Raw genomic sequence first — 19,590 nt, forward strand, 5'->3', positions numbered from 1 at the left:
TGACAAAGAGCTCTGTGATGTTGTTCTAGACATTTGTGCTTCTCAAAAGGAAGTTAGTGCTGTTAACCAATTGCTCACTAGAATTGAGACTATGAGTCCTGGCCGAAGGAGGAGAACTTTATCATGGTTACTTTGAGGTTATGTTAAAGGATGGTATTATTCAAATACTTTAGATACTCTCATGAAAATGCTTAACCTTGGTTTATGTCCTAATTATTTGGATAGAGTTTTTGTATTGCAAGGATTGGGTAAGAGCATAAAGGAATCTGGTAGCATTGACACTACATGAAGCTTTATAAGAGGCTATCTAATATGGAACTGATTGGACCCTGTCTTGTGTATTTGTATGTACATAGATATAAGCTATGGGTAGTGAACATGCTCTGAAGGCAAAGTTGCTGGGCACAGAGTATTGTATACATGAGTAGGAGAAAATATTATACATAGGTATAGTTCCAAGGTTCAATTATATAATACATAGTGATATCTGAAAATCTTTTTATTGTTTTTTTGGTGTTATTTTAACGTTATCTGAGGAACTTGGAGTATTGATTGATTCTGGATGAGGTTTCATTATAGTTGTTGGATTACATATTGTGAATAAGATTAATGGTGATATGATGATGTTGGTCTTTCTTTATGAGACAGCATAAAATGTAAAGCAGACTTTGAGAGTGTATCCAGTGTTGCTTATGAAAATTGTGGTCTCAAATTCAATAGTAATGTTTAGCTTATGAAAATTATCGTCTCAAATTCAAAAGTAATGTTTATTAGAAAATTACTTACTTTTGGTTATTAACATTATCAACTTCGAGCTTTCATCAAAATAAAAAGGCAAATATTGTTGAGAGGATCCAAATCCGATAGTGCCAACATCTAGCATTTATTAAAATTGTCGAAGTAACATTTTAGAGCATAGAATTCATAGCAATGTCTACATTCTTTTGAAGGAAAGTATACTCATTCCAAACATCAACGATTTAAATAGTGCCAACTGATTGGGGTTTGAAAGTGACTAGCACACTTATTTTATCTGTACTACATTATGAATAATAATTCTCAGATTAGAACACAACAGACACATTATAGTGAGCTACAAGCCATTTTATTTATTTCTTCGTATCGAATCTAAGCTTCAGCAGCTATATTTAAAAAAACATGAAAAGCTAAAAGATGAAAAAGGAACATTTATATTTAAAAAACATGAAATTTGAGAGATCAAAAAAGGGTTCAAGAATAGCTAGATGTTGGTAGTATTTTGCCTTTCCAAAATTTTAATTGCAATTGCGAAGCACAAAGGCCACTGCAAACCCGACTCCAAATCCTAGGCCGATTAATAGCGCAAGTAAAATGATATAGATTGACTATGATGAATGATTGGAGGCAATAGGTTGCACTACACATGTCTGATTTGGGCTTCCATTGTTGCATTTGCTTTGATAACGAACTTCCACGCAGTCCATCATTATCCAGGTAAGAAGCATTCAGAAATGTATTGAACTGATTACTTTGAGGAATTCTTCTAGTTAGATTGTTGCTAGAAAGGTTTAAAGAAGTTAACAACATGAGAGAAATTAATTCTTGAGGAATCTATCCAGACAAATGGTTTGTAAAAAGATCTAATCTTTCAAGTTGTCTCATATTTCCAATTACTGAAGGAATCTCTCCTGTGAGAGAATTTTGTGATAAATTCAATATGTAAAGGCTTTGGAGTTTACCGATCACCTCAAGAATATTACCTTCAAAGTTGTTATTTGAGAAATCCATAAACATATATGATATCACTAATATTCTCTGAAAGGTATATTCATACCCATTAGTTGTGAGTGAAACTTCATAGTGATATCTGTCTTCATCAGTTATATCATCACCTTGATTCATAGTGAAGAAATTCATCATGGACTTTAGATTGTTGAAATAATTTGAAGGCAAATTTCCACTGAAGTGATTGGAAGAAAGATCAAATAGCTGCAATTTTAAAAATATGTTATTTGCCTCAGGAATTTCTGTAACTTTGATTTTCCCACAAAGTGCATTTCCTCGAAGAACTAGAATAGTGATGTCAACCATTTGTCCTAACCAAGATGGAAAATCTCCAGCAATCTGATTGTTCCCAAGGTCTAAAACCTTTTAGCGACCGACAATTGAGCAAAGTTTGAGAAATTGAACCTTTCAAATGATTGTCACTGCGGATCAATGCCTCTAGCATGCATTCTTTACTAAAATGTTTAGGAATTTCCCCTTGAAGTTGGTTCCCTTTTAGATTCAAGTCAAAGAGAGATTTGATATCAAATAGACACGAAGGGATTAAACCACTCAAACTATTTCCAGACAAGTCGAGGACTTGGAGATTTTGTGCTTTGCAGATAGATGCTGGGATTTCTCCAATAAGATTATTGTTCCTGAGTAGAAGATGAGTGTAGTTTAAAAGATTAGAGGAAATGTTAGACGGGATAACTGATAAGTTGTTATTGTTTGAGTAATCTATGAATTGGAATGCCATCAAAGAAAGAAAAATTGGTCCCCAAAGCAAGTTTTAATGGAGATCAAAAAAGCCATAACCATCTTTCCTAGAGGGAATATGTGGGCCTTCGAAATGTATGAATTCATTCATGGAGAGATTCAAATCGTATATATTGTCTAATCTCCAAATCCATTCTGGTGTTCTGCCACAAATCTTGTTATCAGAAAGATCTAGAGTACCGAGTTCATGTTGATATCTCAGAAAGGCAGACACTTTGATGAGGTTGCATGAAGCCAAGCTTAAGTATCAGAGGCTGGGAAAGGTGTCAGAATAATTAATGCCACTAACTTCTTGTACAGATAGTCAGAGAGGTTGAGCTCTATTAACTTCGTGAGGTTTGTTCCCATGCCGAGCTCCACCATTCCATTAAAGGTGTTTGATGATAGGTAGAGTGAGTCGAGGGCTGAGAGCTTAAACAAGGATATTAGCATCTGTCCTTGAAGTTGATTATTACTTAGTTCAAGATTTCCTAAACACATTGAAGGATTTGAAAACTCTTTTAACTCACCAGAGAATTAGTTATCAGAGAGATCCAATGACTCTAAAGCAGGGTGGGTAAACAATGTAAAACCCCATAAATTTTGAGTTAATGATTAATAAATTGAAATAGTGTGTGTTTAATTATAATAAGTGGATATTTATTGAGATAAATATCATTAAATAGTGTATGAGTACACTAACAAGTATTTTGAGTATAAACAAGCCAGTGAATGAGAAAGAAACGAGTCAAAACATGCACAATGGCCAAAAGACTAAAAATCTAAGAAAACTAGAATGTTCCAGTCCGGTCGACTGTCGTAGTCGACCGGTGTCCAGTCGACCGTCACGGTTGACCCCGAAACCTGAATATTGTTTATCCTGTTTTGACTTGGTTTTAGGTATTTACAGCCCATATTTGTTTCTCTGCTATATATATCATATATTCACGAGTTTTTAGTATTTTAAAAACCCTAGCAGTCACCAAACTCCCCTGCAAACCCTATTTTGATTTTTGAGAAAGATTAAAGGCTTTTGGAGCGGGATTTCGGGTTATTTTGAGTTTGCGATTTGGAGATCTGCTTTGGACTTTTATATTCCACATTTTAAATCAAGTCTCAGGTGAGTTTCATCTCTGCTAATCCCTTCCCTATTTTAAAGAATTTTAAATGAGTTTCCAATAATTTTTATAGAGCCAAATTGACTAATTTGTGTATAAAAATCAAATCTTTTATATTATATGTATAAAGACTAGGTCTGTTCATGTTTAAAAGATTAAGAACAAAATTACAAAAGTGTTTGAAGATGTAAAAGTAATTAATAATGTTGTTTAATTGAGTTTTGATAATTTTAATCATCATATTGATGTTTCATCCATGTTTAAGGGTTTAAATATGTTTCATTATGCAACTAATCATATTATATATGTTTGATATTTCTCAGAGATGATAATCTGATGTTCACTATGTTCTACACATGTTTAAATATAAATTAAACCAGTTTAGATAACAAACACACGTCGTGAATACAACACAGTGCAAAACCTGTTCAGAACAGAACTCTGGAATCACGTCTGGTCGACTGAGCCTAAGCAGCGATCGATCGCGTGCCAGGCAGAGGCCTGGGCAACTCCTGAAACATGTTGCGATCAACCGCCGCATATATACGGTCGACCGCCCATCATACATTTGGTTGTGTTTGTTTTTCCTCACTGTTTCTGTTCTCGGGAGATGTTTCTCGACGTTGTTATGTTGTATTACGATTCGTATGAGTTGTTAAACACCTAAGGTGTTGGTGTTCGATTTTAGGGAAATTTTCTCTATCTTGTTATGTTGCCTTGTTCGGATTATTTGGATTATTTTGCTCGACGTACCCATTCTCGTATTATGAATCTCTAAATACCAATTTTCGTTTAGCATAGTATTTATAATTTTATAATTATATGTACTAACTAGTATTTTCTCATATACTTCTACCCCTTCCCCTTAGGGGCGGTAGAGATGATCTCGCTAGCGCTTGACGCTCGTTGTTTCCCCTCTTTTCAGATGACGAGTCAAGCGTACGCAGTGTTGCAGGGTTGATGGAGTCGCATCTTAGTATTCATCTTATTTATTTTATTAGTATATATTTGCAGAGCTTTGCAGTCGTTGTTCATTTTTAGACTCTAGAGATTATATTTTTATTTTGTAGAGGCAGTGTGCCTTAGAGAGATTTTCTTTTGACTCTTGATTATGAGACTTTGTACATTTATTACAGGTCAGAGATACTCTTATACTATTTCAGATGGGCTCATATGTTGATCATTCTCATACTTCATCTATGCATATTCTATTCTTGTACTATTTTGATTTTTGCATGTTTTTTACCTTTACCTATTTGTTGACTATGCTAGAGAGATAGTAACTGTGATGGTGAAACGTATCATAGCATAGTGTTGGTACTTGACAGGTTGGACAATCCAGGTTTTACCTTGGACTGCAGCCTTGTGTAAACCCTGGGGCGTCACAGTTGGTATCAGAGCTCTAGGTTCCAATATCCTTAGTATCATTCATGTGTCATATTGTGGAGCTAGGATAGCTATTTTTAGGAGTCATGTATAGAGTCTGATAGGAATTCCTAGTATGAGTGAGGACGTATTATATATATATACGCAAAAATTACCAAATGTTTTTCATGAACTATTTGGTTGAAGTATAAAGCATGTTGTGAGTGATAAGTAATACTATTTTCCTATTGGTATACGTTTTATTTTTGTACCTAGGATCTCATTTACTGTGTCTTATAAGCTCTATTTGGAAAATCGTAGATGTCAGGATGAAAAGAGCAAGCTGCTTTAGAGCATGAGCCGCAGCAGGCTCCACAGTATTTGATCAACATCCTAGCATCATTTATAGCTAGTATAGCAGTCTTAGAAGAACATTTGGACGACCAAATGTCGCCAGCAGTGCCATCAATTGAAGTTCCTTCACCAGTTGCACCAGCTGAGTCTATTATAAAGATGTCATCAGAAGTTGCGCTAACCCCAACTACCATTGAAGCTACAAGAAAAGAAGAGATCCCTAAGATGAGAGAAACCAGAGACAAGGGCAAGAACAAGAGGACATTCGCAGGATAAGAAGGGCCTCAGCTAGACAATCAAAATCAACAGAATAATACCAATCCGAGGGGACAACCGGATCAAACAAGTACAATGCAGCACATATTTCTAGGATTTTGTTATAACTGTAACAAATTCGGCCATAGAGCCACAGGGTGTCGTGGAGTGAGAGCCCAGCAAAGCAAGAGTCGGAACTCACAAAAGGTACAGAGAGCGTAAAAACAGCACAAAATGCAGGGTGCATGTTATAAATGCCACAAGATTGGATATAGAGCGAGAGATTGTCGCAAAGCACCAGTAGGAGGACAGAAGGAAAGAGACCAGAATCAGCAGCTGCAGAATCAGCAGCTGCAGAATCAGCAGCTACAGAATCGCGAGCATGGCCAACAACAGAGAATTGAATCACCTCTGTCAGCTTCAAGAATTGAAGATCAGATGCATGAAAATCATGAGCTACCTCAGAGTCAGAGAGACTCACATGCTACAGAGCCTTCAGTGCAGCAGAACATAACGATCAATCAAGTATTTGAGATATTTCATGTGATCTTGATATGAGCAGAGTCGTAGTGGAAGGTATGTTCTCATTGAACACCTTCTAAATTCGTATCTTTTGGGGACTCCACAATATGCTATAATGGATAGATATCGTTTAGTTACACATTCTCTAGATGATCCTTTTTCAGTCTTCATTCCTTTAGGAGAGGCATCCCTCTTAGAGAGTATTTGTAGGAGATGTATTATTAGCTTAGATGAGTCTAAGTTCATAGTTGATTTATCTGTTTTGCATATATATTCGAGCTTATATGATGTTTTGGTATGGATTGGTTATTTTCCTACCATGTTAGTATTGACTGTCTTGTGAAGATAGGCGGTTTGTAAATATTCAATAGATTTGTACAGTTTGTAGCAACCTCATAGAGTAACCAGAATACGGAGTTATTTCTGGCATAAGTCAAGGAGGTGATGAGACACGATCGGGGAACAGATTTGAGTGAGACATGAGTGGTCTTAGAGTATCATGATGTCTTGCAGGACATACCAGGTTTACCTCTAGTGAGAGAGGTCGAGTTTTACGTTGAGTTGTAGCCAGGCACCGCATCGATACCCCCAAGCACTTTATCATATGACACATGTTGAAATGAGGAAGCTTTAAATCCAGATAGATATCTGCTATAGAGGATTTATAACTCGTTGACCGGCAGAGCACAGTTGAGCGTAGTTTCACAAAGATTGATCTTCGTTCAAGTTATTATCTGTTGTGGATTAGGGAGATAGATATCCCCAAGACCGCCTTTCTGATTCGATATGAGTCTTTTAAGTTTTTTATCATGTCATTTGGGCTGACCATTGCACCTATAGTATTCATGAATTTGACGAGTCAGGTTTTCCGTCCATGCTTGGACCAGTTCATGATAGTATTCATAGACGATATTCTTATTTATCCGAGATTGGAGTCCGAGTACGAACAATACCTACGATTGATATTACGGCTTTGCGAGAGCACTAGCTATAAGTTACATACGACAAGCGTGAATTTTTGTTACCTAAGATCAGAATTTTGGATCATAGTATCAGCCGAGAGGGCATCGCAGTAAATCCAGCTAAGATAAAGACCATATCAGAGATTCATAGCTTCTTAGGTTTAACCGACCATTATAAGAAGTTACTTCAAGATTTTTTTTCTCGAAGATTTCTATGTTACTTACACACCTTACGAAGAAGGGTGTACAGTTTATTTGAAGCATAGAGTGCCAGAAAGCATTTGAAGGTTAAATTGATTACAATACCAGTAATGGTTATTCCGATTACTGATAAGATTTTCAAGTTGTTTATATGAAAGAGTAGTTATCGGGTCCTAGAGGTATTTTAACACAGACCCAGGGAGTAGTGACTTATATTTTAAGGCAATTGAGAATTCATAAGTAAAAATTTTCTCACGCATGATTTAAAGCCGATAGTTATGGTTTTCGCATTTAAGAAGTAAAGACATCATTTGTATGGAGTATAAAGGAAACTATATATGGATTATTAGAGTTTGGAAGTACATTTTTCCCAAAAAAAGTATAACCAGAGGCAGCAGTAAAGAGTCGAGTTTATTAATGATTACTAGTTTGCAATATAGTATCAATTAGGAAAAGACGAGTGTTGTAGCAGACACGTTGAGAAGGAAGCGTCGTTGAGAGATTATAGTTTTGTAATGTTTATTGTATCGAGAACTTTACACTCATTCCGGAAACAACATTTTCTTAGGAGCTTTATCAGTGAAGTCATCTTAGAGTTATGGAAAGATCAATACCCAGTTAAGAGAATCTTGGATTAAAAATCCAAAAGAAGGTAACTTCTATTAAGATTAAGCAAAATGAACTATTGAAACAGACGGGGGTTTCTAAATGGAAGGTCGGCTGGTGATGCCGGGTTATCCACAACTTAAGAAGGATTGAATGATTGAGGCATATCGTACTAAGTATACAATATATCTAGACACATCGGAAATATACAAAGACTTAAAAGGACGTGTTAACAGAGTGGTGTGCGTAAGGAGATTTTGAAGTATGTAGCTAAATGTTCTACCTGCCAATAAGTGTAGGCAGTATGTCAGAAACTAGCTGGAACCCTACAATTTTTACTCATTCCGGAGTGAAAGTGGGTGGATATTTCTATGGATTTCATTGAAGGGATGCCAAGATCAAAGAAAAAAACAGAATCTATTTGGATGACACTTGATTAGTAGATAAAACTGGTGCATTTTATACCCTTGAAAACGACTTATACAGCGGAAGTGTATGCAAAGATGATTATTTAGGAAATAGTGAGATTTCATGAAGTTTCAAAGATGATTGTATCAAACCAAGGATTGGTGTTTACTTTACACTTTTGGAGAATATATTGCAAGCATGTCAAAGATGATTGTATCAAACCAAGGATTGGTGTTTACTTTACACTTTTGGAGAATATATTGCAAGCATGTGATATGGATTATCAGGACAAACAAGATTGGTGTTTACTTTACACTTTTGGAGAATATATTGCAAGCATGTGATATGGATTATCAGGACAAACAAGATGACCACAACCCAATTGATGGAATTCATTTATAACAACAGTTATTGAATGTCTATTGCACCATATGAGGCGCTGTACGGGAGATCTTGTAGACTGCTTATTAGTGGGTAAAGCCAGAGAATAGTTATTTGATAATCATATTTTATTACAATTTTATACCCTCATTATCTATTTTATATGAATAAATATAGCACTAATAATTATTTTTATCTTTTAATTGCAGGTTAATGAAGAATAAATCTCAAACTCTCATCTCTCAACAAAAACCCATTGATTAAATGAAGAAATGAAGCAAAGAAGCACATTGGAAAATCAATTTCCAAATTATCCAAAAGCCCAGAATGAAGTCGTGTAGCCTGTAGAAGCCGGAGAAAATCAAAAATCCAATATGAAAAGAAATCATATTCAAAATGGTTGGCCACAAAGAAACGACGATATCTCCTAATCCGGAAGGCGGAATTTAACATATAATATATGAAAATCGCCTATCTCGACGAGATGAAGCTATCCGTGAAATCAGAATTTGGAAATAGTGGGCATCGATGTCGGCATCGATGTGGACATCGATGCTGGCATCGATACCTGCATCGAGCCTGCATCGATACCAGATTACTGTAGCGTGCGTCAATGGCTGATTGTGCTTGTCTTAGGGCTCAAGTTTGATCCAATGGCTCTCATTCACTGATGTTTACTATAAATAGGGGTAGAGAGTGAGGGGTTAGAGGTGTGAAAATTTTGTAAACTCCTTTTGGAGAGGAGGGCTACTCTTAATTGAGAAGGCCTTCCAAAAATTATAACTTTAGTTGCAATTAATAAAAATAATTTTTTCCTCTATAGAGTAGATTTATTTTCGTGCATTTAATTCTTGTAATTTTATTTTGTAGTTTAGATTTTGCAATTTTATTTTGTAGTTAGATTTTAATTTCTTGTACTATTCATCTTGAGGCTAGAACCCTCTTGGGTTAAGTTTTTCTTTTTGTTTATTTTTATTTTGTTTGATTCACCTTTAGGCTAGAACCCTCTAGGGAATCACCATTTTCTAAGAAGTGGGTTCAATTGTAGATTACCCATATCTATAATTGAATCCACCATCTTTAATTTCTTGCATTTTCTTTTATTCTAGAATTTTGTTCTTCATTCTTTTGATTTTTATTTTCCTTTTCCTTCTTGCCTTATTGATCATATTCATTCTTTGTCACATCCACTCTCACTTATATCTCGTGCCGATTTACACACTATCACTTCCACTCTCTCTATCTCTCCACAATCACATTCACTCATCACTCCTATTTGTCACGCACACAACATAAGAACCGATTTTATATTTTCTCCTACAAAACACCTTCCTCGTGGGATCGATATCTTAAATACTATAACTTGACACGGTTGTGCACTTGCAACCTTTTTGGTACATGTTTATGCCGCATCAAGTTTTTGGCGCCGTTGCCGGGGAAGGTGCTTAAGTAGGTTTTAATTATTTTGGTTCTTTAACTTGTGTGTTTATTGTGAAAGAACTACTTGGAGATTAAAGATCAAGAATTGGAGATTGAGGAATTGGATATTCACTTGTGGTAAGTCTTCTTCCTTATATTTTCAATTCCACACCTTTAGTTAGTTTCTCACAATTAGTGACAAATAAGATCTTAAAAAAAAGATTTTATTTCCGTTGACCTTAATAAAATTCACCCTTAACTTTGACATTTACTAACAAGATAATAAATTCAAACAAATCCCCCCTTCTCATTTATTTGATTGTTAACCCTAATTAAAAAAAAGAAAAAGATTTTTTTTTCTTCCATCCTTTTTAGTTGCTTTTAATTCATTGGGTTGCATTTCATATAGTTAGTAGGAATTCACCAAGTGATTTGAGCATCTTGATTTGGCACACACTTCAAAATATTTTTAAGGGCAAAACCCCATAATCAAGATAAGGTGAGGGATTTCATCACCCTTTCCTTAGCCCAAAAATCACTAATTCCTCACTACACCACCCAAGCCTAATAAAACTCATTAGACGTTGGCCCCTAAGGATTCGAGCTCAATAAGGAACAAAGAATCCTTAAGTGAACCGGTTTAAGTTTTCTCAGATTAGTTGGTGTCTAAGGCAAGGTTTAGGGGTTGCGTAAAGCGCTCCGCAAGGAAAGAAGTACTTAATTGCTCTCTGATCACCCTCTAGTACTATCCTTACCTGGCTAACTACCCGGGTAAAACTTTTATCTTTTCACTTAAGGAATTTTTGGTTAGGAGCTAGTCTAGTTGAGTTAGGCTTAACCCTAGAGTTAGAGTGAATGAAAAGTGATTGATTTTGATTTGTTTTAGTTAGGATTTTCCTTTTTCTTCAAAAAAAACTAACTTTTATTTTTCCAAAACAAAAAAAAAATTATATAAAAAGTAATTGTTTTTGGTGCATGCAAAACGTGGATTAGGGACAATACACATCAACAAATTCATTTTGAACAAATGGCTAATCCAAAAGTTTTTCAAAATTTATGTTATCCCAATAGGATTAAAATTTCCAATGAAGTCCGGGAGTTTGTAGAGAGTCCATATCAGTATTCGGTAAATGATCCATTTTTTCCAATGCATGGAATCAGGGAAACCACTCCGAAACTCAAAACTTCACTCCCTCTTTGACCCAACATTTTCCTAAGGAAAACACAGTTCCTTTCAATTCTCATCCACAATTTCAACAACCCAATCTATCACATCAAAATCAGTCTCCTCATCATCAAGTTGTAACTCACACTCCTCTTGATACGGATCATGATGAACGTCTCAATTTTTTTGGAAAAAGGTTTTGAAATCATTATTAAGGCCTCCACACTAGCCACGGATATGTTAACTCAAACATCCTACACGATGAACTCCTTTATGCAATCAACCGAACTCATACTTAACTCTAACACTCAAGCCCTAGCTAGATTAGAAACCCATATTGATCAACTAGCTAGTGCCATAAGTGAAGTAGAGGAAGGAGAAATTCTGAGTCAACCCGTGGTCAATCCTAAGGACACTCAAATGAATGCACTACAGTCAGGAAAACAGGTCGATAATCAGGAAAGAACACCTTTAAAGCCAAATTCTTGTTCCAATTCATTCTTCCCCTGATAATTCAATTCAGGAAAGACCGAGGGAAGAAGAAGAAGAGTCAGATCTAAGTTTTGAGGAAATTTTCGGTGAGGAGCTAAAAATATTAGGAGAAGCAGATCGGGTTTGTCAAAATAAAGAAACTGTGTTGGACAATTGCTGTTTTGAACTGAATTTTGAAAAACTCTTTCTTGATGAACTAAGATTTTTGGAAAATAAACAACAACCAAATTTTTACACATCAACCATGAATCTTGGGGTTGAGAAAATTGTTAAAGAAAAATTGGTTGTTAGAGAACAAACATTCACAAATCAAGAATCTAAGTCCAATATGCATGACACCAATAATACCTACCTTCCATTGCCACAAAAATCATTGAACACCCCGGAATGCTTAGAATTTCAGCACATTATTGATTATATCATGTTGAATTTATTTAAAATCCGTGGGAGAATTTTCAGCAATAAGGTAGGATTCAATGTAGAACATGAACTCTTCATGTTGAATATTTCATTCTACATTGTTTATTTTGTTTATTTCAGAATAATAAAAAGAATTTATTCTTCTCTCATTTGAGAGTTTCTTGTTCAGTTGTTAAAAAAAGAAAAAAAAAGAAAAAAAAAGAAAAAAAGAATTGTTCCAATTCATTCTTCCCCTGATAATTCAATTCAGGAAAGACCGAGGGAAGAAGAAGAAGAGTCAGATCTAAGTTTTGAGGAAATTTTCGGTGAGGAGCTAAAAATATTAGGAGAAGCAGATCGGGTTTGTCAAAATAAAGAAACTGTGTTGGACAATTGTTGCTTTGAACTGAATTTTGAAAAACTCTTTCTTGATGAACTAAGATTTTTGGAAAATAAACAACAACCAAATTTTTACACATCAACCATGAATCTTGGGGTTGAGAAAATTGTTAAAGAAAAATTGGTTGTTAGAGAACAAACATTCACAAATCAAGAATCTAAGTCCAATATGCATGACACCAATAATACCTACCTTCCATTGCCACAAAAATCATTGAACACCCCGGAATGCTTAGAATTTCAGCACATTGTTGATTATATCATGTTGAATTTATTTAAAATCCGTGGGAGAATTTTTAGCAATAAGGTAGGATTCAATGTAGAACATGAACTCTTCATGTTGAATATTTTATTCTACATTGTTTATTTTGTTTATTTCAGAATAATAAAAAGAATTTATTCTTCTCTCATTTGAGAGTTTCTTGTTCAGTTGTTAAAAAAAGAAAAAAAAAGGAAAAAGAAGAAAAAGAAAAAAAAGAAAAAAAGTTGTTAAAAAAAAGAAAAAAAGAAAAAAAAGAAAAAAAAGAAAAAAACAAGAAAATAATAAATGTTTGATTTCCTCCTCCTCAGACAAAAGGTAATTACAGATTTTTATCAGCCGACCAAATGTAAGTGCTTCACTTCTTATCTGCTTTACTTTATGCATCATAGAGTTGCATTAAGGACAATGCAAAATTTAGGTGTGGGGGTGAGAATTAGTTATTTTTTCTCTTTATTTTACATTTTTAGTTACATTTTTTCCCTTTTTTCAAAAAAAATTTATAAAAATATCATCACTTGCCAAATTGATAGAGTTATGTAATAATTGATTTATTTGATAAATTTGAAATTTTCTAATCCCTAGTTGGTTATTTACTTAAGATCACCTTTTATGATAACTCTAAATAAATTTCTTAAGAAATGATTTTCAAATTAGTATACTTTATTTAAGCCTTAACTTGGACTTTTATTTAAAAATAATAAAATTTTTGCATGCTTAACTTAGAGTTGAAAATAATTTTTTCAAAGTGTATTGATTTACATATTTTCAAAATATATATACATATACAAAAAAAAAAAAACAAAAGAAGAGTGCGAAAAATGGGCACCAAAAAGAAAAAAAAACTCTTTAATTCAAGGTGATTCTATCTTATTAAGCCTAAGCTGACCGAGTAATTAAGCCCAAGAAGTATTTCCATACTTAATAACCTAAGCCCAATTGGGTTGGGATCCATTGGCCTAAAGTTGGGATCCATTGGCCCAAAACTCGTTAAATGGTCACTTAGAAAGCCCGTTAAAGTAGAAAAAAATCACCAAGGATGAAAGAGTTAAAAAAAACTAATAAATGTTTTATAGTTGTATATATGGTCTTGGAAAATATTTTAAATCAAGCAACTTGAAAATTATTTAAAACAAAGAGTTAGCATGTTCTTTTCAAAACTTTTAAATTAAATTTCTAAGTTTGGCTTGGTTTTGTATTGCTACAATGAGAAGATTTTCTTAAAAATATACCTTAGAGTTATATATAAAAATGTTTTCTTGAGTGATAACTGGCTCCAATTAGATTATCTAAAAGTTATCAAGTGAATTTAGTTATTTACTGACTTCTTTAATTTGGCAAGATTGACCGAATTTTGTGGGTATATTCACTGCAAACCCTCACGAGACTACAACTCGTCCACTAGGGTAATCTAGGGGTTTAAAGGCTTGTTGTATATGCTAAATACAACCACGATTCCCGCGAAAGTGAGTTAGGATTTTCTTTTTATTTTCTTTGCTAGAGGACTAGCAAAAGTTTAGGTGTGGGTTATTTGATAATCATATTTTATTACAATTTTATACCCTCATTATCTATTTTATATGAATAAATATAGCACTAATAATTATTTTTATCTTTTAATTGCAGGTTAATGAAGAATAAATCTCAAACTCTCATCTCTCAACAAAAACCCATTGATTAAATGAAGAAATGAAGCAAAGAAGCACATTGGAAAATCAATTTCCAAATTATCCAAAAGCCCAGAATGAAGTCGTGTAGCCTGTAGAAGCCGGAGAAAATCAAAAATCCAATATGAAAAGAAATCATATTCAAAATGGTTGGCCACAAAGAAACGACGATATCTCCTAATCCGGAAGGCGGAATTTAACATATAATATATGAAAATCGCCTATCTCGACGAGACGAAGCTATCCGTGAAATCAGAATTTAGAAATAATGAGTATCAATGTCGGCATCGATGTGGGCATCGATACCTGCATCGATGCCTGCATCGATACCAGATTACTGTAGCGCGCGTCAATGGCTGATTTTGCTTGTCTTGGGGCTCAAGTTTGATCCAATGGCTCTCATTCACTGATGTTTACTATAAATAGGGGTAGAGAGTGAGGGGTTAGAGGTGTGAAAATTTTTGTAACTCCTTTTGGAGAGGAGGGCTACTCTTAATTGAGAAGGCCTTCCAAAATTGTAACTTTTTGTTGTAATTAATAATAATAATTTTTTCACCACTTTAAATTTTTCTCTTCTTCTCTTTGTTGGATGATGAAGATGAAGATGAAGATGGAGAATTATTTGAAGGTTTGCATTTCTTTTCTTTTTCTCTTTTATTACTTATTAGTTTAGATTTATTTCTATGCTTGTAGTTAGATTTTATTTTCTTGTTAAATAGCCAAGAGGCTAGAACCCTCTTGCCTTAGATTTATTTTATGCTTATAGAGTAGATTTATTTTCGTGCATTTAACTCTTGCAATTTTATTTTGTAGTTTAGATTTTGCAATTTTATTTTGTAGTTAGATTTTAATTTCTTGTACTATTCATCTTGAGGTTAGAACCCTCTTGGGTTTAGTTTTTCTTTTTGTTTATTTTTATTTTATTTGATTCGCCTTTAGGCTAGAACCCTCTAGGGAATCACCATTTTCTAAGAAGTGAGTTCAATTGTAGATTACTCATATCTATAATTGAATCCACCATCTTTAATTTCTTGCATTTTCTTTTATTCTAGAATTTTGTTCTTCATTCTTGATTTTTCATTTGTTTCTTGATTTTATTCATTTTTTTTCCTTCTCACCTTATTGATCATACTCCTTCTTTTTCAAATCCACTCTCACTTACACTTTGCACCTATTTACACACCATTTTCACTATCTCAATCTCTTCACAATCACATTCACTTATCACTCCTACTTGTCACGCACACAACATAAGAACTGATTTCATATTTTCTCCTACAAAACACCTTCCTCGTGGGATCGATATCTTAAATACTATAACTTGACACGGTTGTGCACTTGCAACCTTTTTGGTACATGTTTATGCCGCATCATTATTACTTAGACCTTAAGTTTTGAAAGTACATTAAGGAGGAATGTAATATTAATTTGAGAAGAGGTGGATGCGGCTTTGGATGAGAGTATACTCCCAAAATCTCAAGGCATTGATGAATACGGGAGTAATATACCCGCTGCTGCTGGGGAGGATGAAGCTCTTGGAGCCAAAGCTGCTTCTGGCAACTTTGGGGAGCCATTTGAGCACTTTCAGTATGAGGCTTCTGAGAGTAGACTTTCCCCTCGACCATCTACTGAAGCTATGCTTGGGGAATCTAACATTTCCATGGAACCCACTGGTATGGTAATCTTAGCTTATCGTAAGCTTTGAATTGTCATTTTGTTAATGTTTAACTTCCTTCTACAGAAAGAGTTGAAGGAGCTGAAGCTTCAAGGCAACTAGGGGAGAAGTCCAGGAGACCAGGATCTATGAGGAGGATTAAACGAGTCACGAAAAAGCCAAGGCGAGAAGCTTCAGTGGTGATCTCTCCTCCCATTGAATCAACTGGAGTAAGCACTGAATCAGAGTCTGAGGATGACATTCCACTATCTCGACTCCATGTGAGATCATGCTATGAACCAAGAACGACTGCTGAAGACGCTGCCGTTGCTCCCATTGTTGATGCTAAAGCTACTCCGAGTACAACTATTAGCACCGAAATAACTACGGATACAACTATTGTACTTGGAACAACCGTTGTAACTAACGTTGCATCGAACATAGCTTCTGGAGCTTAGGCTAAAATGACTGTGAGCATTGCGCCCGACAATTCTATTGCCTCAACGAAAATCATAACTCTAGCTTCAACCATGTTTGCCGCTACCCCTTCTACTATCGTTGCTGCTACAACCATTGCGGCAACTACTGTGTTCACTTCGTCAGAATTAATGGCAACATCTGCTAGCCATTCGGAAGTGATGTCGTCCTATGCTGCACCCTCTTCTTCTTTTGACTTGTCAAAAGAATTTGGGGGTATCGATGGTCTGGGATAATTTTCTCACCATTTTGAGAAAATCCCCTACTCAAGTATTAGATCACGGTGGTGATTTTGCTAGGATCAAAGCGCTGCTAGAGCCTCTCTTCCATGTAATGTAGAGCTTGACTAGTCATATAGACACGCTACCCTATTGGGTGCATTTGGTAAAGGTTGAAAGCCTTTTTAAAAATGGCAAGATCATCGCAATCAGCCTCTCATCCCTATAGCTGAAGAACGTGCAATGCATATTCTAAGGTAGAGAGATGATTCTCTGTTTGAGCTTGAACGTCAAGTACTCGAAAAGAAGCAAAAGATCAAAGAGCTTGGGGATGTCAGCGAAAAATTGTCCAACGAGAACAAAAATATCGCTGACACTGAACACAGCCGACAACGCTTAGTTGAATCTTATAGAGCTGTACTTGTTGATATCCAGGCCAAGCTAGCTGAAGCAGAGAATGAGTTGAAGGGCACAACTGAAAGGCGTCAGATTTTGAAAACCCAACAAGCAGAACATCAAACATTGCCTCGGATTAAGTCAGATGATTTGGAGAGGCTAAGCAATGTCGTAAGTAGCGTGAAAGTGCCCTCTGATGATAATTTACGAAAGCAAGCTATGGCTGAGATTGAAGCAGCACACCAAGAATCCATAATCCAACTCGCTGAGGAAATCCGCCAGACTATTGAATATTTGTAATGATATTTTATCAATACAGTTATGCTCTCCTCATCAACTTTTTTCCTTTATTCATTTTGGTTCTTTGTTAATAGAACACATAAGACTTGTCTTAACGAGTCTCTGCCTTTAGAATTTCAAAACAACTGTCGAAAACCGAGCCTTAGAATTTTAAGACGGGGTTCAAAGTATTTCAACCAACACTCGATTGAGGTGGTGACCCTCGTTTGTTTTGAAATTGAAGACGAGGTTCGACATATTCCAACTCAGTCTTAGTCGAAATAGTGACCTTCGTTATTTGCTACTTGGAAACGAGGTTCGACTGATTTCAATTAAATTTTGGTTAGAATTTTGACCTTCAATGTTCAACTGATTCCAACTAAATCTTGGTTGAAACAATGACCTTCGAGGTTCGACTAGTCTCAATTGAGTCTTGAAATTCGAACTCAATCTAGATAGTGACCTTCGAGGTTCGACTAGTATCAACTGAGTCTTGAAGTTCGAACTCAATCTAGATAGTGACCTTCGAGGTTCGACTAGTCTTAACTGAGTCTTGAAATTTGAACTCAATCTAGATAGTGACCTTCGACACTTTTGACTTGGGAACGAGAGTAAATCTTGTTAGCTGAGGTGACAACCTTCTATAGTTCTCAAACTGTTAATCCACATGGATCCGTCGCTTCGTTTCATCGGCATTAATTTAATGTGTCGCTTCTAGCCACATCTTCGTTGGTGTTAAGTACGAACGTAATTAATTGCGTCGCTTCGTTCCCAGCATCCTTTTGCGGTTCGATGCCTAGGGATTTGTGTAATGAATCCTAGCCACCTGGTTAGCTCCTACGCCTATAAATAGGCAGTTGCTTTTCGAGAAGACCCATCTTCCTCCTCTTTGCCTTGTTTTAAAATGATTCAGAGGGGGCTCTGCATTTTAAGATTCCCATCTTCACTTCCTACGAAGTTCCAAGCTTCGATAATCGTCGCTAGTGAGGTAGGCAAAGTTGATGATGTCGTCACTTCAAGTAACACTTCTAATCCGATCCTTGATCTGATGGTTACTTTTGTTGCTTGCAAGTTAAAAGAGGTCCAGTCATTTAATAGACATCAAGTTCTCATTTTATGCAATCCTGACCTTTTGGTCATTGTAGTAGCTTGCTCGTTTGAGGATTTCTCAATTTTTTAGAGTCGAAATCAAGATGTATTTTGACAACTTGTTGCACTTTTGAATGTAACCCCAAAGAGATATCCTAAGTTCAAACATGCTTACTGTTTTGACATGTCATGCGCCCCCAAGCATGCAGTCCTTTTTCAGTACTTCAGTATATACGGCAGCTTCACAGACTCAGTGAAGTGCTTCTTTATGGAAGAGTCAGCAACAATGTTAGAGTTGCCTTCACGTTCTGCAGAGATGGGAGAAGTGTTGATCCTATGCTCAGAGCTTGTGGTGTTTCTATTAGTAGTCAGCTTACCCAAGTAGGTAGGCGTTTGCTACAAGCACCAAAGTTAAAAGTTGGGTATGGGGAAGACTTCAAGCCTAGGAACGGAAGATGGAACTTCAACAACAAGAACAGCGACGTCGTTGCAGACGAGGCTCGTAGTGCAATTTCGAAGGTCGTCGAAAGATTTGTAACTGAACTTCGTGTTGTAGTCCAAGTGTCATTGAAAGAACTTGTAACTGAACCTTGTAGTGTAACCGAAAGAACTTGTAACTGAACCTCGTAGTGTAGTTTGAGTCTTCTAAGTTCAATCTATATACTTCGACATTTTGTACTTTCAATTATATATGAATAAAATTTTATAATTTTATCCACATATTGTTCTCTTCTTCTTTGTGCAATTGAAGAATTTTAACTTAGGATTTTTAGCAAACCCTCAGCTATCAACGGACTTGAGTTGTCTTTACCAACTGCCGTATGAGTTGGACTAGCCATACTTTTTCTCTCAGTATGATGAGTTGTCAAAGAGTTTCTCTTAGACTTTAATGTTAAGATTTCTCTTTTATCCTTAGCCTCTTTTAGGCTTCATATCAAATGTAGGATAACAAAGTTCAAATTATGACTAAGTGTTAAGAACGAAGCTCAACACATAGGAAACT

The 19,590-nt window shown here is 35.5% G+C and overlaps 1 protein-coding gene and 1 pseudogene across 1 annotated transcript; one reads left to right on the forward strand and one right to left on the reverse strand.

Annotated features, from left to right (window-relative positions):
* Positions 1–422, forward strand: part of LOC109827989 — a 4,632-nt pseudogene extending 4,210 nt beyond the window's left edge.
* A 1,168-nt stretch (positions 423–1,590) lies between these two features.
* On the reverse strand, positions 1,591–5,533 carry LOC109827990 (receptor-like protein 12). Its single transcript, XM_020395015.1, has 3 exons — positions 5,274–5,533; positions 2,170–2,402; positions 1,591–2,075 (listed from the first exon to the last, which is right to left on the reverse strand). Exons 1-3 carry the CDS (start codon positions 5,531–5,533, stop codon positions 1,591–1,593), a joined length of 978 nt encoding a protein of 325 aa, XP_020250604.1.
* Positions 5,534–19,590: the final 14,057 nt, after the last annotated feature.

This window comes from Asparagus officinalis, unplaced genomic scaffold (genome assembly GCF_001876935.1).
Source record: "Asparagus officinalis unplaced genomic scaffold, Aspof.V1 AsparagusV1_Un602, whole genome shotgun sequence".
NCBI lineage: Eukaryota > Viridiplantae > Streptophyta > Magnoliopsida > Asparagales > Asparagaceae > Asparagus > Asparagus officinalis.

Excerpts from the sequence above, each read along its gene's own strand:
- LOC109827990 (XM_020395015.1), bottom strand. The coding sequence starts at position 5,533 with ATGGTAGTTGGGGTTAGCGCAACTTCTGATGACATCTTTATAATAGAC. Across the intron at positions 2,403-5,273 it reads AATAGAGCTTATAAGACACA|GAACAATAATCTTATTGGAG; the intron begins GTAAATGAGATC and ends TCTTCTACTCAG. Across the intron at positions 2,076-2,169 it reads CAGTGACAATCATTTGAAAG|GACAAATGGTTGACATCACT; the intron begins GTTCAATTTCTC and ends CATCTTGGTTAG.